Source organism: Cavia porcellus, unplaced genomic scaffold (genome assembly GCF_034190915.1).
Source record: "Cavia porcellus strain 051 isolate PalLab524CR breed Dunkin Hartley unplaced genomic scaffold, mCavPor4.1 scaffold_8, whole genome shotgun sequence".
Classification (NCBI taxonomy): Eukaryota; Metazoa; Chordata; class Mammalia; order Rodentia; family Caviidae; genus Cavia; species Cavia porcellus.
The window spans coordinates 63,416,702-63,435,869 of record NW_026947491.1 but is presented as its reverse complement, the minus strand read 5'-3'; the positions used below and the strand labels follow the sequence as shown (position 1 = coordinate 63,435,869).

The window sequence follows — 19,168 nt, the reverse complement described above, 5'->3', positions numbered from 1 at the left end:
TCGGTGGTGTAGTATGTGCTTAACATATGCCAACCGTAGGTCTAAACCCCATCACCAAACCAAAGAACAAAAAATAGCATTTAGGTTTTACTCAGCAATATTTAACTATTTTCTAATATGTAACCCAAATAATTTAAAGAAGCAAATAGTATTCAATGACATAACATTCGTTTGGCACTCTGCTGTCTTTTGCATTGTGTAGAACCTAATCACACATGAGCATACAGCTAGTCAGCACGTAACTCATCAGTGATCACAAAATAAATATTCAGTACACAGAACAACTCATGGGACTTTATTTTTACCTCCACTTTTCTTTTACCATAAATCCTTCCTCTGTTTGACCTATTTTTTTCCTTGCCTCTGAATAGAAGTTAGGAAGATCTCATTACATTTCTAGAAACTGTTCATCACTTTAAAACTCAGCAATCAACCTCTATCCATTAGCAAAATGATCCACAACAGAAACTCAAACTTTAAGTTTGACTTAAACAACCCTTAAACTAAGGGTTAGTTTCTCCTGTCGTATCACTCCTCCCGGTTAGGGCTTAAAGTAGGGAAAGGAGAGCATGTCAAGAGTTTCTCTCTTACCTTAGATTTCCTCCCACATCTCATAGCTCAGTAATTATGGTTTTGGATCTGTCTGGGCTTGGAAAGTGGGAAAGGAAGTGGAAGCAGAAGAGCTGTGACTTACAGATGCTGTCATGAACTGGCACTTTGTTCTCCAACTTCTGAACTCTTTGAACCACTAACGTGAGATTCACCACTTTTGAAAATGAATGCCCATTGGTGGAGCATCTGCTTATTTTGGCAGATTATGCCTCCACTAAAACTTCCATCCTAACATTAGTTTATAAGAGTATTCATTCACATACATGTTAATATGTATTAAGAAATATGTTGAATGAAAACTATCATGAATTGTATCTGCCTGACCACTGAAAGGTTATATTTCAGCAAAAAGCGTTTTGCCCTGGTTTGACCACAATGAAACACAGGGAAACATCCAAGAGTTTCCTGATTTCCACTGGAATATGTCCCAGACAACCAGTTACAAAGCTATTTCATACACACTATACTAGTTAAACGAACCGAGCACTGTGTTACTGAATTCACATGACCTGAGTTGGGTTATCAGCCTTAAATCACATGAAGCACTCTGGTGATTTTTAAGTCTTTTTCTAGAATTAAATCCACTTTAGTATATATGAGCTCCAGATGGGACACCAGAATGTCTATGCAACCAACTCTCATGTTTCAGCTTTTTTTTTTTTTAACTCAGACAAAATGTTGACTATGTCCTGAGAAACAATTATGTAAAAGCTGTGCTCTTTCCAAAGACAGTTTCTACAACTATAGATTTCTGTAGACATCTTTGCTAAATCAGAGCATTTACTTTTTGACAGTCATTTATAAACAGCTATAGTTAGATGCTGTGAAATATAAAAATGAGCCATTTGGGATATAAAATGTCCATCCTTTGAAAGCAATTTCAAAAGATACTCTTCCTTGACAGAAGGTGTCTAGAAAAGTATAAAAGACAAATAAAATCATTGAACTTAATTTCTTCTTTTCTTTTTCTGCTTGCTTGATTTTGTTTGCTTGTTTGTTGTTTGTTTTGCATGACTTTTTTTTTTTTTTTTTTTGGTACCAGGGATTGAACTTATGAGTTTGCGCTTGCTAGGCAGATGCTGTGCTAGTGAGCCAAATCCCTGGCCCCTTGAACTTAGTTTCTTCAAATTGTGTAAAAAAAAAAAAATTTCTACATGTCCATTTTCTTTATCACAGGATACCTGGCTTGTGAGAATTTTGAATTCATTTATCTAAAGGAGCTGTGGATTGGAGTGATATGTTATTGAGTGAACACAGTAAATATCTGAATGAAGTTTGAAGATTAAGGACTGTATCAAATAAGAAAAATGTTTGCTTTTCCAACATTTGAAATGTATTAGAGGGCTGGGGATTTAGCTCAGCAGCATAAGCACCTGCCTTGCAAGTGCTCAGTCATGAGTTCAATCCCCAATACTGATTAAAAAAAAGAAAGAAAGAAAGAAATGCATTAGATTCGATATCTAGTAAAATTTTATGAGAATAAAAAGAAAAGGACAAAGTGCATTGGAGCAAGGGGAGTGAATGGAAAGGAGTAGCATGGCATGGGGTGAAATGCCACAAAGGGTCTACAATGAGATGAATAGAGCTGAGCAGGATGGAATGCGGTGGAATGAAGTTGAGGAATTGAAATGGAATAGAATTAAATGGCTTTGAATGGAATCAATTGGAGTTATGTAGGGAAAATGGAATGGAATGGAGAGGATAGAAAAGAAGGTCTATGAATTGAGTAGACTGAAGTGTATGGAAGCAGGTAGAGCTCTTGACCACCTGACTAGTAAGGAACCCATTACCACCAATGGCTACCTGTGCTGGTCATCCCGAGTGGCCATGTGTTTTTACTGCCTAAGTGTTTTGAAATTTGTGTCCATGTAATGTTTCATACATTCATGTTATGAGGTATATCTTTTTCCTTCATAAACTAATTAACCCTTTTTGTCCTTCATGTTTCTCTCATTTCTCTCTTAATCATACTTCGACTCTCCCCTACCACACACACAAAAGTGTAAGAGATAGTGAAAGATAAGTGCTCCATTTAGTCACTTTGAAAAATATCCACCCACTCAACATTTTTTGAGAACTGACCTAGCATCAGTACACAGTGCATACTAGAGAACTCAAAATTTGAGTGCAAAGCTCCAAATGAGTCTTTCTAGATAGGTGACCAGAGCAAATTATTTACATTCTCTAAGTGTTAGTTTCTCCATCTGTAAATAAAACTTGTACCTCTGCAGTCTGTTGCAAGGATTGAAAGAGAATACTTGTAAAGTATTTGCTACTATACCTGGACCTTTGTGAGCATTTGAGAAATACTAATTGTTATTACTTTACTACATCATAAAGATGAATGAAAAATTATTTTCCAAAGGAACCATCTGCCAAGGTGTTAAAAGATAGAGAGATACACACAGAAAGTTTCATAATACAAAACAGAAGATTCTGAATGGTATAAAGATTTCAGGGAAAGTGCTGTGAAAAATGAAATATATGAACTAAGTTTTAACAAGATAAAAGGGTTACCTAGGGGGCTGAGGATTTAGCTCAGCGGCATGAGTACCTGCCTTGCAAGCAGGTGGTCATGAGTTCGATCCCCAACCGGTAAAAATGAAAAAGACAAAAAAAAAAAAAAAAAAAAAAAGGGTTAACCTAGTAAGATGTAGAGAAAGTTAGATAAAGAAAGGCAAAGAAACTGAGGTGGGACAGATGGAATTAGAGAGGGAATCCAATTTTCACCTAAAATTTAAAGAAACTTGGGATTTTATTACTTCAGTCAAATGGTGCATTTTGTACTCATCTATTAAGCACCTACTATTTGGCAGAGATTGTGGAGTAAGTAAAAATAAATAATAAAGATTGAATCATAAATTACATAGGCAAAACAATGTACTAAATTCATTGAATAAGGATCTTCGTCCTGCCCTAAATGTAAAAAAAAACCTAGAGAATATAAGATCCCTGTAATAATTCTGCAATGAATAAGAAAGAATATATTTTAAGAAACAGCCCAAATGCATGTTTTCAAGTTCAAGACCAGCCACAACTGCCAAGTGAGACCCTGTCTCAAGACAACAACAAATATCATGTAGAGTGTTTGTTTCTTTCCTTTCATCAACAGTACATTAGAGTGATGAGGCAGAAAGCATAAGGAGATGTTATGTAGTAGCTGGAGAGCAGAAAGCTGGAGAGCAGAGGATGAAAAAGAAGCTAAGTTTGCTTACAGAGTGATGCTAACCTCTTTCATATATTCTGGAGGAGCTGTATATGTACTCGCGTCTGTTTTTATCACTGTAACAATCTTGTCCCAAAGTTAGTGCTGTAAACAATGAGTTTCCAGTTGCTTATGATTCCTCTCGCTGGGTCTTCTTGGCTGTCTATTGTGGTTGCATTTGGCCAGCTGAGCCGGCAGATTGAAAGTAGCCTTGCTTGTGTGATTGGCAGTGTGGGCTCTGGAGTTGCTGTCTCATCCTTCGGTGAGGCCGTGGAAGCTTCTTCTTCATGATGGTTTGTTGCAGCTTCACAAGCGAGAAAAAGTGAAAGCTGTGAGGCTTCTGAGGCCTTGTCTCTGGAAAAACTTAATATCACATTCTATGATCACATAAACCACAGGCTAAGCCAGACACATAAGGGTGGAGAAACAGACTCCAACTTTTGATAACAAGAGCCGCTAAGTTCCATTGTAAAGAGACATACATGTTGGGTGAGGGTACTAGTCACTCTCCTATTGCTGGGACAAAAAACCCAACACCTGCAACTTGAAGGAGGAAACATTTATTTTGGCTCACAGTTTCAGAGGGTTCATTCCACAATCAACTGGCTCCAAGACAGAAATAGCATTGTGGAAGGGCCTGGCAGAGGAGAGCTGTTCACCCATGGCAGCCAGGAAGTAAAGCAGGAAAACAGTGCCAGAAAGGAAGGGGTGAGGAAACAGATACAAACTTCAAGGTCACAACTCCATGACACACCCACACACCCCCAGCAATGCGCTCTACTAATAGTTAGGGCAGTACAAAAGCCAGTCACGTTGACACAACCAAGCTTAATTACCACAGTGTGGAAGTCTGTGGCCACAAAAGAATCTACTATTTTGTCATAATTATTATCATCATCATCACTGTCACTAATCATCATCATCACCAATCATCATCTCTGTTTTACAGATGCTAACTGAAGCATCAGATGACAAAGCAAGATGAGTACACACACACACACACACACACACACACACACACACACACTTGAACTCATAGGTACCTTTTCTCTACATATAGTACCTATTAGTGAAGGCAAAAGACAAAGAAAATATGATCTAAAATACAGAAACCACTCCTTATTAACATTACTACAAAACTGTCCTAAGTTTATGCAGGAACAGCATATTTCTTGCCTTGCTTTCTTTCCTCTTTTCCATTTCTTTTCTTGCAGCCTTATCTGACATTTGAGGAGTCAGACTTGGGAAATTTGTATACTTGGGCCAGTACTAGGCCTGAAAAACCCTCAATCTTGCTCTTGACTTTTCTCTCTGTCTCTGTCGCTGTCTGTCTCTCTCTCTGCCTCTTTCTATATCTACATCTCTCTCTCTCTCTGTCTCTCTCTCTCTCTCCCTCTCTCTCTCTCTCTTTCTGCTAATGTCTACAACCTTGTTCATTAACTAAAAGAACATATATCACAGTGGTAGTGTAAACCTAGAAAATAGTGAAATAAAGTTCGATTAATGTTAGTCACTACTATTACTATTATAAATACTATTGTGTGGCTTAATGGTCCTCAGAAGGACAAAGTAATGAAAAGAAAGGTTGTTTCCAGTATGAGTTAGGAAAAATCTAGATCACTGGTTCTCCAGACATGGATCCCAGACATAGAACTTAGTAGAAATGCAACTGCTGGTGCTCTACCTTAGACCTACTGAGAGCAATTCTAGGAATACCAGAAATCTGTATATTAAGCTAAGTCCACTAATGCACTTTGAAGTGTGAAAATCACTAATCTAAATAAATCTGTTGTCTATCTCACGTCTCCTCTCAGATTTCCAGACGTGTTTCCCATTATTAATGGCACTTTTGTGCAGTGTGTCGAGGAGTGGTGATGATGGTGCTATAAAAGCTAAACAGTCATGTCACAGAAATCAGTTTACCCAGTTGCAGCCTCTTACTGTTGCTTTGTGGTGTATATTTCTTGAGGAATGGGACCTTGTGTAGGTAAACAGAGCCAAGACAGGGAATTTGTGTTAATTAGAAGATGCTTCCAGGCACACAGATCCTTTGTGCAATACTGTACTTGGTAGTGCAACAAGAGATGAATGGAGTCCCCCATGCAGTCAACAAGGCATCCATAACCTACAGAAAAATGCACCATATCCTGTGCACAGTGCTAGTTGCAGGGGTCAGAATTGTGGGAGCATGCAACTAGCCATTCCCCATTCATTTGCACTATAGGTGAGGTGTGAGGGCCAGGGGTTGTTGACGCAAGCCTGTAGGAGGTCTATCTTTTGGGGAAACGGAGCAATAATGTGCAGGAAAAAGAGTTAATTGCATAGACCTGGCCTCCAAGAGGAGGACTGATGGGGCTTGAATGTCACCTAACCAGTCTCCCTGCCTTTTACTGAGCAATATACTCTCAGAAGAGGTCTTTTAGGAATCCTTATTGACCATATGGCTTCAGTGTGGCTGGTCTGAGCCAGGGGTGAGGAACTAAGGCTCTGGTATCAAAGAAACTTTGTTTATATCTGAGTGATGTCTTCACCTCATCATTTTTGTCCTGCCTACTTCAGGGCAACAGTTGTAGGAAACAGACCATATTATATGCAAATGCTTTAAAAGAAATAGAATGCTGAACATACATTAAAAATGTTACTGGCTGGTTCTAATACTTCAAAATATCTATAAATCCTGTTTGGAGGTACACCTCCTCCTTTCCCTCTCTACCCCACCCCTCCCCTCCCCTGGGGGAGGAACTGCATTTCCTTAGTTCATGAATAGCCATTGTAGTACTGGTCTGGGCTTTCACAGTTCTGCATTTCCTTCCATTTGGCCTTCAAAGAGATCACAGCCCAGTGTGAGTTCCCAAATAAATGAGGAGGCAAAGGCAGAAAAATATTCCACTTTCCCCCACCTCCCGGTAAGGTTGGGATGGCCTTTTTATTGGGACACTCCAAGTATGCAGAGAAGACATCCTACTGTCACTACAGTTCCATAGCTAGAACTAAAAGTTGGACAGAATCCCCCTTCACAGAGGCTACTAGCTACAAGGAAAAGTACAGTCATGTGGGGAAAAAACCCAAATCACTTCTCATGACTTTTAGACTATCTAGTGTAAATGAGATAATATATAAACAGACTGCTGATGCTTCAGAAAAGACCAGGCAAGAAAGCATATTGTGGGAGGGATGTTTCTAGGGACCCTTGTTTATAATTAGCATCATTCAAACCTAATTCTGATACGGGCTGCAGTTTCCTGGATTGCCAGCTAAAGTGAATTACCATGTGCCAGTAGCATACATATGGTTTATAATTCACTCGACCCACACTAGCCTTACTTTCTTTCATTTTCTTTTAGTTAGGTAATTTGCATTTTCTTTCCATCTTGTGCACAGAAAGATTGTTGATATTTTGTTACAATGTAAATTATATGCATAAAAGTGCAGCCACAAAACAGAACATATGCTCCTGAAATGGGTTCTTTAACATGCCATCATTTCTCTGGCATTCTAAGACTTTCCAGGCAATTGAAGTCTGCCTCAGGCAAAGGCTGATGCAGTAGAAAGAGAGTATGACAAATCAAAAAGAGATGAAAGGAGAAGCCAGAATGTACCCACTGACAGAACTTTGTGGCTTTCAATCTGGCCCCATGTTCATCAGAATTACCTGTTGAGTTTACTAAGGTACAGCTCAGATTCCCAGGTCAGAATCTACTGAGTAGAACCAATAATGTGCAGATCTTCTGCAGTAATTCTGATCACTTAGGTTTGTGATCCATAGAAGGATAAATGGACAATCAACCTGTTAGGAAAAACATTTAAGAAAGAGGAAAAATGCAGCTGAGGATGTTTACTTTGAATCTAACCACAAAGAAACATACACAGATTCAGATGGAAGAAGACACTATAGAAATCACCAACTTGTATTATTAGCAAAGGTCAGTGTCATAGAGATAAATTTAAAGGATTGAGGAATTGATCCAGATTAAATATAATTAAGAGTCTTGACAACTAAATGCAATCCATGATCCTGAACTGGATCCTATATTAGAGAAAAAACAAAAAAATACCAAAAATGACATAATTGAGATCACTGACAAGTTCAAAATATTGGTTGTGAATTTAAGTACTGTATCAGTGTTGAATTACCTGAACTTGATTGTTTTCCTTAGATTACATACTTAATTCAGGATATATGTGATCTATTTAGAAGTGGTTCACCTAAAGGTAGAATACATGCAGAGACAGACAGACAGACAGACAGATAGACAGACAGAGACAAAGACAGAGACAGAGACAGAGACAGAGACAGAGGCAAGCAAATTTAGCAGAATATTAAAACAAAACAAAAAACATGATAGGTTCAGTAAAGGATATGTGGAAACATTTTGTACAAATCACACAGTTATCTATAAATGTGAAATTATTTCAAAGTAAGAAGTTTTAAAAATAGAAGAAATTGAGATGTTTCTTTGAGGGCTTTCAGAGGGTGGATCCCATGAGAGTGAGAGACAGGCAATGACTCAGACATACCGAGGTCTGTCTCCTTCCAGGACCAGGGTGAGTGCAGGTGGGAGAATGGAGGGGTGAAAGAGGAGGGGACACCAAGAGCATTGATGACGCATTTACAAGATGAGAGCAGCAAGCCAAGAGTCAAAATTGGCAGATGAGCCAGCTGATAAGTATGAAGATAAGAGAAAGAATTTCTGGAAGAAACTGCTAAGTACTTTTAAGTCTCTATAATCTACCCCAGCTATTGGTGGCAGATTCACATTCCACTGACAGAAAAGCAGCTTTAAAACATAATTTTGCAGGGTATAGTGAAAAGTAGCTGAAGGAGAAGTGCGATGAATTCCAGGAGTTCTCTTTGAAGTAAAAATTCATTTTTATTCTTCCCACGCTCTGTGGGAGCTGGCAGCTGAATATGTACTATCGCTGCTAAATTCAGAGCTGACCCTCTCCTTGGAAGTTGGAGGTACCTGTTTTTTCATCATAGCTGGATTCTTTTGTTTTGGATCCCAACTAGGTTGGAGCCAGGGAGCACACTCATGTATGTAGTTTTCTGGGTGCCTGCTGTTCATCCCTGTGTCTATGAAAAATTTGTCTTTGCTGGTTTTTTTCCACAAAGCTGTACTTTACCCAGGACAGCAGAGCTGTGAAATAAATGCAGCAAGGGTGGGCTTTGCTAAGAGTTTTGATCTTCTGACAAAAGCAACAAATTCAGAGATGACCTTCTGTTTGTTGAGATGAACTAGATCTTTGGAGCTGGGGTCTGTCCACGTGAAGCACAAACTGACTGGACATTTTTATGCTACGGTTTAGGTGTTACATGCTGGGGTCTATGTGCTTAAAGAATTCCACCTCTGCACTCAAACAGCTGAAGAATACTATTTTGTTAAATATTTATGAATAAAATACTTAACCATGCTCTTGTTTAGTGGTGGGATATAAATGTTTATTCTGTCAAGATATAATAGACATGGAGTCACTATGACCTCAGGATGTGGCAAAGATAATGAAGAAACAGAATTCCTTTCATCAAGGGGTCTATAATCTAACCAACGCTTATAATGTTACATTTTTGAAAAGCATAGTAAGATCCTTTGATCTTCTGCTTTGATCACTATCAGTCCCAATACTCGGGGGTCTCTGAGCTGCCATATGTCTGCCTCATCTACTAGAGAAGGGCGGGATAAGCGAGGAGCTGTGTGGAATTAGGCCCAAGTAAGAAACAGGCAGAATGTGGCCTAGCATAGCTCCATCTCTTATTTTTTTTTTTAAAAAAAGAAGTCAAAATCCAAACAGCAACCACTCAGACAATTCAGGAGAGATCATATGATACAAGGATAAAAAGAAGGCAGCCTAATCATCCGATCATCATTTTCTAAGAGAGATGAAGTGGAGGATTGTATGTTTTTGTTTGCCTTTCCTTTTCAGGGTTATATTTAATCATGTTTTGTTTGTGTACTCTGCTAAGATTTGGTGCATGAATGTTATGAATCATGACCTAGATCTTAAAACATATCAGACAGCACTCACACCCATACAGACTGCCTCCCTGTGAGTGCTGATGCGTTGACTTGACTCCTCTGTAGCTGTTTCCAAGCTCCAGTGGTAGGGACCTTGGTGCAGATGAAGTGGTGACACAAACCTTGAAAAAGTAATTGTTTTACAGTCCCATTTTGCTGTGAGTCATTTGGTTGCCTATGGTAACAAAGTTATGACAAAAGCTATGCAAAATCTGTTTCCCCAGTTTAAAAAAAAAAGTGGAAGAAGAAAAGAGAATGAGAAATTGCTGGGGAAAAAAAAGTGCTGTGTCTCAGGGATGATGAAGCCTGCTGCTAGAGGCTCCCTCCCACTCTTCCTTTCCAGGATTTAAAAAAAAAATCTCGGCATGGCCAACAGACCAAGCAGCCATTCAATGCCTTTGCTGAGGAAACATTGAAGAGTTACTCTTGGATATCAGATAGAAAGCATAATACTTCCTAATATTTATTAAGCCCATTTGCTAGGCACTGTATTATTTATTACAAAAATTTAACATACACCTCATTTAATCCTTACAACTGCTTTTCAGATGTTTTTGTTATTTCTCAGAGACCTGTGATCTAAGAAATTTATCTAAAAAGATTCCTTGAAATAGCAGCACTCCAAACTGTAACTCTACAAAACATGGTACCCATAGTCTTGTTTTCAAAAACCTGCTTGGGAAATGTCACTTTCGTACATTTTTAGGGCATCTTTTTTTAAATGGCTGACCCTAAAATTGATTCACTTTTGCCGCAGATTACTATTGAGTCAGTTCAAATTAAAGTTTAGAAAAGGATTTGCTATTTTATAACTGTTTTTAGTTGGCATATTCCCCTGATTATTTCACCTTGAAAAGTTCTGGGAAACACCACTGAGATTTGCATAAAAAAACCCTAACAGGAAGGGTATTGTCACACTGGCCCTTTGTCTAACATTTACTATTAAATTAAGCTGCATTCTGATTCCTTTTCCTTTAATATTGGCACACTATGAGTGAGAACTTGTAAACTTCAAAACGTCTTTATTATTTATTACAAAAATCACCAATTTGCTTATTCTAAAATTGTTCAAGACCTAAATAACCTGCATCATTCTTGAAACCATAGAGTTCAGTGAAACTTAAGGAAAAAAAAAAAGAGTGACAAGATAACATTAACTCTCCAAGACACAAAATATTTGCTCAGAATTTGGGGTATTACCTGAGACTCCTTTGGAATTTGAAAGGCTCTTTTTCAACAACTAGAGTAAGAGGGCTTGCTAGAGCAGAATATTGAACTCTACCTTCAAGTTTCTGACTCCTTACGTGTCTGCTGGGATATTTGAATTATCCTAAGGATATTTGAATTTCTAGCAAGTTCTCGGATGATTGCTAACACCTGACACTCTGATACATCCTAAAGGATTTAAGTTTCTCAATACCTTTTGCTTCCTTCCACCTTCCTAACCACTCTCTTTCCCCATGTTTTTTTCTTTTCCATTCAAAATCAGTCTTCTCTGTCTATTTTTTATTGCTTTTCCTTTCCCTTTCTTCTCATCCCCTTTTCCTTCTAGGATGTTTTTGTTTTTTGGGGTTTTTTTTGTACCGGGGATTGAACTCACGACCTTATGCTTGCCAAGCAGTGCTTACGCCACTAAGCTAAATCCCCGGCCCCTGTAGGATACTTTTTGAGTCATGCACAGGGCCACATTTAAAAGGATCTGTTAGAAATCTTATTCATGTAACAATATTTATTGAACAGCTACAATAACCTGTCCATTCATTAAACAAACACTTGTTGAGACATGCTGCCTCCTCAAATGGCCAAACAAGGCAGACAATGTAAAAAAATATAATTAGATATTTCTATAAATAGAAATATTTTTATACATATAAATTTATACAAATACATATTGATCAGAGCACTTTATTAATGTTTTTAAACAAATGAGTCTCTGAGATGAAAAATAATAGAAATACTTTTTCCTTATGAACTCAGTCAGTACCTAGCCTCTACAAAATGAGAAAGAAAACCCACTGGGAGCAGAGAACCTTAGGCGGATCTGTCCAAGAAGAGGAAATGGCAGGTGCCACGACTCTGGGGCAAGGAAATATCAACTCCATGGGTGTGTCTGAAAAACCTGTATCAAAACCTGTCAGTAGGTGCTCAGTCAGTGTTTGCTAATAGATAAATGAATGAATTATCAGACCAGCCAGCTGGAGACAGGATAGGAGTGGGCAAAGGCCAGGTAATGAAGGGCCTGAATGAGGACCCTAAGTTTGAAGGGTCTCAATTAACTCTATTGATCCACTTTTCATCCCCTCTGTCATCTAATTCCCCATCATTCTTAGTTTGTCTCCACCACTACTTCAAATCCTAGTCCATACCACCAATCCCCTTGCTTCCTACTGGGACTACAAAAAATGTGGTGCACAACTCCTACCTGATCAGTTACTATGTGACTATAAACCTTAGTGGTTGACGGCTTAGAAATGTTCTTGGTTATAAAGAGCAAAATATAATGCCAGCACACTCAGTATGCTACAGTATGTAATGTACTAACAGCTATCACTATTCATTCTGTGGATGGAAAGCCGCTGAGCAGAATCCTGATGGAATTAAAGCAGTTGGCATTACTTGGCGGATCAGAGTTTCCCCAAAGAGTAGCCCCAGAGTAAGTAGCTACTTTGACACAAGGAAGAATTTGAGAGGCCTCTGCCATAGTCAAACTAAATTCCTCTAGATGTGACCATCTTTAGTCTAACCCAAGAAAAGAGGACTCAGGGTGTTTGGTTGTAAAACAGGTACCACAACTCTATGCTGGCCGTTAGTGTGGAATAGCAACATGCCTGGTGGATTAAACAGCCCAAAGACAGGGAAAGGACTTAGCAGAAACAGGTGGAGGACATTTGAGTTCAAGGAAAACTTGAATTTGTTTTTAATGAAAAGCAACAATCAGAGGAAAATTGATTTATATCTGAAAATAGGCAGATTACACAGACCTCTTTTCCAGAAGAAAGCCAAAGAATGGGAATCTACTAGAATTTGAAGAGGCTGTAGCAAAGTTGGCCTCCCCAACTGCACAAATGATGCTGAACAAACCTAGGACCCACCTTTGAGGAAGGACATGGACACAAAAGACCTCTTAGCTGTTCTTAAAACAAATAGCAGCTGAAGTGCACATGGGGTGATGGACCCCTGTCCTGGTTGCTGAGGCTTGCGCAACCTACCTGTAAGAGTTGTATGACCTTCCAAATTCACGGAAGTTCTCGGAGGAACTTATGATTTACATTACTATACTATGACAGACCCCACCTCCAGATCAGGGTGACATAAAACATAGCCTGCAGCATAGTTACAAGAGATAGAAAGTATTTTAAATACTACAAGTGTCCCTCCCTGTGGTGAGATAGGGGTCTGCTATACAGTAGAAACTGAGCTGAGAGAGAGAGCAAGTAATTGACTTTGTCTCCAAGTAAACTGGAAAGCAGGTTAGTCAAGCCATGGTCCACGGCAAGGGCACTTGTTCTTCATAATATCTGACATACATGAGTAAGGTTAGATTCTGTTGGAAAGGCAAAGAAAAAGTTTCTACAATTTTTACTGATCTGCTGTGTAACGAAACTGTATTGTATCGTGACCACAGTGTGGGACAGTGTAATATTGGTGTTGCATGGTGCCATATGTAAGTAAGCCTTATGACAATCCTGATTTTGGTCATCAAATGGATTAAGTGATTTAGTTAAAGCTTCTCAGAATGTAATGCCTATCAGAAATGACTGGCCTCAAGAGTCTAACTAACTATTCGCTGATTTCTGTGCTGGACAGTTCTGCACATTTATAGAAGGATAAAAGAGCAATAGAACAAAAGTGGAAAGAATAATAAATCTAGCATAAGAATAGGAGAATCCTTGTAATGACTTCATAAGCCACGTTAATTATTTCTTTAAATCTATCCACACTGTCTTCTCCAAATGTTAGGCATGTTTGAGTTGGAACTTTTGTTATATCTATTCTATAAATGCCACAATTGTAAGCGCTTTGACACACATGATTTGCTGTAACATACATGATTTGAAACCCAGGGGTGGTCCATAATATTATAATATTATAATATAGAAGCAAATGGCCCTGTTTATGATTTTTTCAACTTTACAGTGATGCAAAAGCAATGTCTGATCAGTGGAAATTGTATTTTAAACTTTGAATTTGATCCTTTCCCAGGAAGCAATATATAGGACAGTATAGAATTCATTTGTGGTGCTGGACTGCAGGAGAAACCCACAGCACCCAGTCAGCCTCATGATCATGGCAGTAAATAACCAATTCTCTGGCAAAGTACTAGCACTAAGCTGTGATATTCAGTAGATTAGGTGTATTAAATGCATTCTCAATTGATAACATTTATAATGTGTAATGGTTTATTGAGACATAATCCTAAAGCAGAAGGAAGAGCATCTGTACTTTGATTTTCATTCATGATTCCTGGCTCATAACTCCTGTAGCCCTTGTAACTGTCACAAAACTAGAACACTAAAAGTACCTTTTGCTAAGATATTTGCCCTTTGGGCCTTGATTCTTGAGCTGGCTCTAAAATGAGAATGATAAAGGTAAAAAACAGTCTTGCTCATATATACCTGAGGTTATACAAATGAAGGTTTTTGGAATCCCTAGATGCCCACAAAATGGTATGGAGACCCAGGGAACCATCAGTGTGCTCAGAAGATTAAAGGGAGAAGAAAAATGTTGAAGGTTGAATTAATGACCTATGACCAATGATTCAATCATCCCCAACTTTATGAAGCATCATTAAAAACTCAAAGGACTGAGTTTAAGGGTTTCCAGAAAGGTGAATAAGAAGGCATCCATGTGCTGGGAGTTGGACCACAGCTCTGCAAGGATAGAAGCCTCATGTTCAGGATCCTTCTAAACATTGCCCTGCATATATCTTCATTGGGTCATTCGGATCTTTTAAAACACAAATTCCGATCCCACTCCCCACCCCCCACACACAGTAAACGTCAGTGACCTGTCAGGAACTCAGCCTTTATGCAGAAGGTGATGTGGGAGCAAGCAAATCTTGTGAACTGCAAGTGCTCCTGGGAGAGATCTAGGTCAAGAAGTCCCCAAACTCTGCATCCTCATCCCAGCCATCCCTCCCCTCTCTGTGGGAAATACTGTCTTCCAGGAGGCTGGTCCTGGTGTCAAAAAGGTTGGCAATCACTGCTTTAAAATATTATTTGTAAAAAACAAATGAGTACAGTTTTAAGAGTGGCTCCTGGAGCCCTGAAAACCAGTGATGCTATTGATCATCAGGAATGTGACAGGATTCATGTTTTCTTTCAATCACGAATTTACAACTAATAATTGTGTTAACTGTAACGTGGTTCTTAATTGCTATTGCTATTTTTAAAAAACAGCTGTTTGTCCATTGACCTCTAATAAACCAGGCCCACCCTTCCCTTGTAGTCTGGGAAAGGTTTCCTAGTATCCGAGAGAAAAGGTTATCCCTTAATTGGTAGAATGGCTGATCCCGAATTCCTGGAATGCAGTAACTTCTAAAACAAATGAATTGCAATTATGTGACTGAACAGGCTCAAAAGAATTTGAGGAATTCCAAAGGTGGATGAGGACATAGGACAAAATAAATCAGCTTGCACTTTTCTGGTTTCAATAAAGTCATCATGGAAAAGATAACTGGCAGTTTTTCCCATTCCATACTCTCTTGAATCTATTACCATCCTTTCAAATTCTGCATATGAATACTGTATATGTGATTCTAAAAAATTAAATATAATCAGTAAAAGCCTAAATTTAAACTCCCCTTAATTCTTGTGAATTATTTAGGACCCAATGATTATTTGAGCTCTACTTCAGCCTAAAGATTGAAAATAAATACAAACAAAATAATAATTACATACATTTGGAAAACAAATATGTAGAACTAGCAGTCCTTCCCTTCATGCACTGCTGATTCTTCATACATATTTGTAGAAAGAAATTATTAAAATAGATTTTTAAAAAATTTTAAATGTGTCTCTCTTTGATAGATCAAACTTAAAATAACTATTTAAAGCAATCACTCTTACTTTCCTGATTCCTGTTCTAACGGGCATTATTAGCAGGTCACTGTTAATTTGGAAGCATGTAAACTGTGTTATTGTAAGAATAATTTGTCTTTTCTGTTTGATCCGTCCTCTTCAAATTTATTTTTTTGGTACATTTACCTGTATTATAAGGAAGGATTAGTACATAGTACATTGAAAATTTAGCTCTAAAATTAACTGATAGAGTGCAGTACACGGGTGGCATGGAGCATGCCTTTGGGAAAGCTCAGGAGTTGGGACTAACTAGAAATTTCCACAGAGGACAGAAGAGTATTGAGTATTTAGCATATTTAAATGGGAAGATTACAAATCTGAGAGCCAATGTATGAGAAAAATTTCAAGCCCTAGTGGAAAAGACCAAAAAAGAAAGATAGGAAGGAAGGAAGGAAGGAAGGAAGGAAGGAAGGAAGGAAGGAAGGAAGGAAGGAAAAGAAAGAAAGAAAGAAAGAAAGAAAGAAAGAAGGAAAGTGGGATCTATGTAAAAAGGATAAGAAAAATATGTAACTTGATGCCATATATTGTATATTGTATTAGGCAAACTGATGTTTTACAACTAATTAAAGGTTACAAAGCCTCTTTAACATACATAATCTTGTTCACTCATAATAGCTCTGTGAGGAGTTTAGTGTATTAGTCTAGTTTTACAGCTGAAGTAGCCACATTGTTTTCTGAATACAGCGAGATAAGAAAAAGGTAATGGTACAAGGAGCAAAGCTGCAGAAGAACTTCTCTATAGGCTGCAGGCAGCTGGGGATTACAATAAAGCCTGTCGAGAAGAGGGCTGTCTCTGCAGAGATAAAAGGTGTGCCAGGCTTTGCAAGTCCTGAACTTGGGGCAAAATATAGAGAAAAAAGCTCTTGAGTAAGACAAATGACTTGGTTAGAGAAATAGGAGAAATCCTCTTTTCACAGAAATGCACAGGCTTTATCTTCTTCGTGTGTTTGTTAACCTGAAAGGGAGATTTGAGACCTTTGGTCTGGCTGTAGACTAAAAGCCTACACAGTTTCTGAAAGGGATGCAATTTTATTTTTCATTAAAAGAGTTTTGAAAAGCACATTTTCTAAAATAATAGAAATATTTTTAGTTTTTTCGTTCTATTTTTCCCTCAAAGTGGAGATAGAATGGATAATATTCAAGAGTAGTTTTTTGTAAAATTTATCCGAAACGCAGGAAATATGCCATCCCCTCATCAACCTAAAAAGTAAAATGTGGAATTGCTTCTCTTTTTTTTTGGGTAGGTATGTTACCTTTCAAAAATCAAAATAATGCAAATCGTTGCATCATTTTGCTATTATGACCTGTGTACAATTCAATTTTTTGCTCTTCGGATATTGGGAGCTTTTGTGAAATCTTGTTTTCAGAAATATAACCATCGAGGTGCAACTGCTAAAGGACTTACAGTTAGTGCTGTCAATGTATTTTTTTTTTAATTTTGGGGAGCTGGGCCATCAACAATATTAGAAGGGAGGAGAGGAAAGACGGAAAGGGAGAAGGGAGGGAAGAGGAGGAAAGACAAAGGAAGAGGGGAGAGGAGAAAACAAGAAAAAGTGGAAACTACTTTCTTCTATTGTTTGAACAATTTATGGATAAATGGTTTTCCCTTCTGGATAGCCAGGGATGAAACTGCTTTGCTGTGGGTTGAACAATTGGGCTTGATTATATTTTGTTGCTTCTTGGCACCGTTCGTGTGAGATTTAGGGAGCCCACAAACCTATGCCAGAGGGGAAAGCGAAAAGAGAAAAGCCTGGAGGTCAAGTTGACCAGGTCAGGCTCTTCTGGGGTCTTTTCTTTGGCTGGTGTCAAGGGGATGCGCGCTGTGATGGATGAACGCCTGGAGGTGAGAAGGGCGAAAGCACTCTAATAAAAGGTTCCAGGAAAGAATGCAGGCGACCTAGGGAAATGTGCTGCGGTCAAGTTTAATCCTGGGAAAAGAGGCCCTGGAGAAAGCAGATGAGAAAGATAGGAAGGAAGGTGGGGGGGGGGGAGGCGCTGGGTGCTGGGGGAGGCAGGGTGGGGGTGGGGGCCTGGAAAGTGAGAGGGCGCACGCACCGACTAACTGTGGCCAGCATCCCGCCGAGGACCGGAGGGTGGGGAAAGTGAAAGTGCGGAGGATGCGGAGGCGCGGCCCTGCAGCCCCGGACAGCGCAGGACCCTCGGCCGGGGCGGCCTGGCCGCTCGGCCCCCGGGCAGCCTCAGGCGTGGCTCCTGGGCTCCCTCCCTCCCCGGCGCATTGTTCCTCTGCCGGGAGACGAGGAAATTGCCTTTTGATTGCGGAAGTCCGCGGCCGGGGCTCGGGGCGAGGCGGCGCGGGTCAGCATGGCAGCGTGGGAAGGGCCGTGCTCCGCCTGCCCCGCCGCCTGTCGCGTCCGCAGCCCGCCCGGGCGGCAGCAGCAGCGGGAGCAGCGGGGGCCCCAGCGCCGGCCAGCCCCGAGGGAAGCGCGCTGCGCCCGCCGGCGCGCCGAGCGCGCAACAAGTGGCTCGCGCTCGCCCTCGGTTAAAAGGCCAGATCGCAACCACTGAGCGCAATGCTGAGCCATGGAACCCGAGTGACCTTGTGGGTCACCCTGGGCCTGCTGCAGGTGAGGGGCCAGAGAAGGGTGGAGAACCAACTCCCACTCTACTTGGGGGCCTCCCAGGCTGTGCTTTGATGGGGCAGATGGCAACATTTCTTCTTTCTGGAAGAGACATCCTCTTCCAAACTCTCAGCCAACCTGACAACTCATCCTGATGTGAAAGGCAAAAGCCACCTTCTCTCCAGCTGCTCCTGAGGGAAAGCATCTAGGAAGACAGTTGCCATGGCCTTCCCTGTACCCTCACCCCAGCTACAGGGCAAAGGGGCCGGCGGTGGCTGGGAGCCAGGGATGAGTGGAGGGGACCCCAGAGCTTGCTTCAGACAGGTTCCTGGGCAGTACAGACTGCAGGTTTAAACAGTGGTCTCTTGATTCCTTTGCAGACTGGCCTGGCGGAGTCAGTGAGATGTAACTTCACCCTGACGGAGCACAGAGTCTCCAGCCTGTGGACGTCCATCCAGTGGAGAGCTTCAGGGTCACCCTGTAACTTTAGCGTCATCTACAGCAGTGACACCTCCAAGTCCCTGTGGTGCAGCATCATTCAGATAGACAACACCACCTATGGATGTAATGCTAAAGATTTACAGGCTGGAACCACCTATCACTTCAGGATTGTTTCTTTGGATGGAGAAGAGAGCAGTGTGGTCTTGCAAACAGGTAAAGTCTGACAGGTGTAATTGG

The 19,168-nt window shown here is 40.1% G+C and overlaps 1 protein-coding gene across 5 annotated transcripts in view; it reads left to right on the top strand.

The window, feature by feature from the left end:
- Ptprb (protein tyrosine phosphatase receptor type B) overlaps positions 1–19,168 on the top strand; it is a 128,613-nt gene that overhangs the window by 19,063 nt on the left and 90,382 nt on the right. For 3 of the 5 annotated variants that reach the window (XM_013159195.3, XM_003475922.5, XM_063255138.1), the window contains exon 4: positions 18,871–19,144. In XM_013159195.3, the coding sequence (XP_013014649.2) occupies positions 18,871–19,144 (274 nt within the window). Of the gene's footprint in view, positions 1–17,709; positions 17,755–18,296; positions 18,497–18,870; positions 19,145–19,168 lie in introns of those variants that run through there. The other 2 variants (XM_063255139.1, XM_005006367.4) reach the window with 2 other exon arrangements.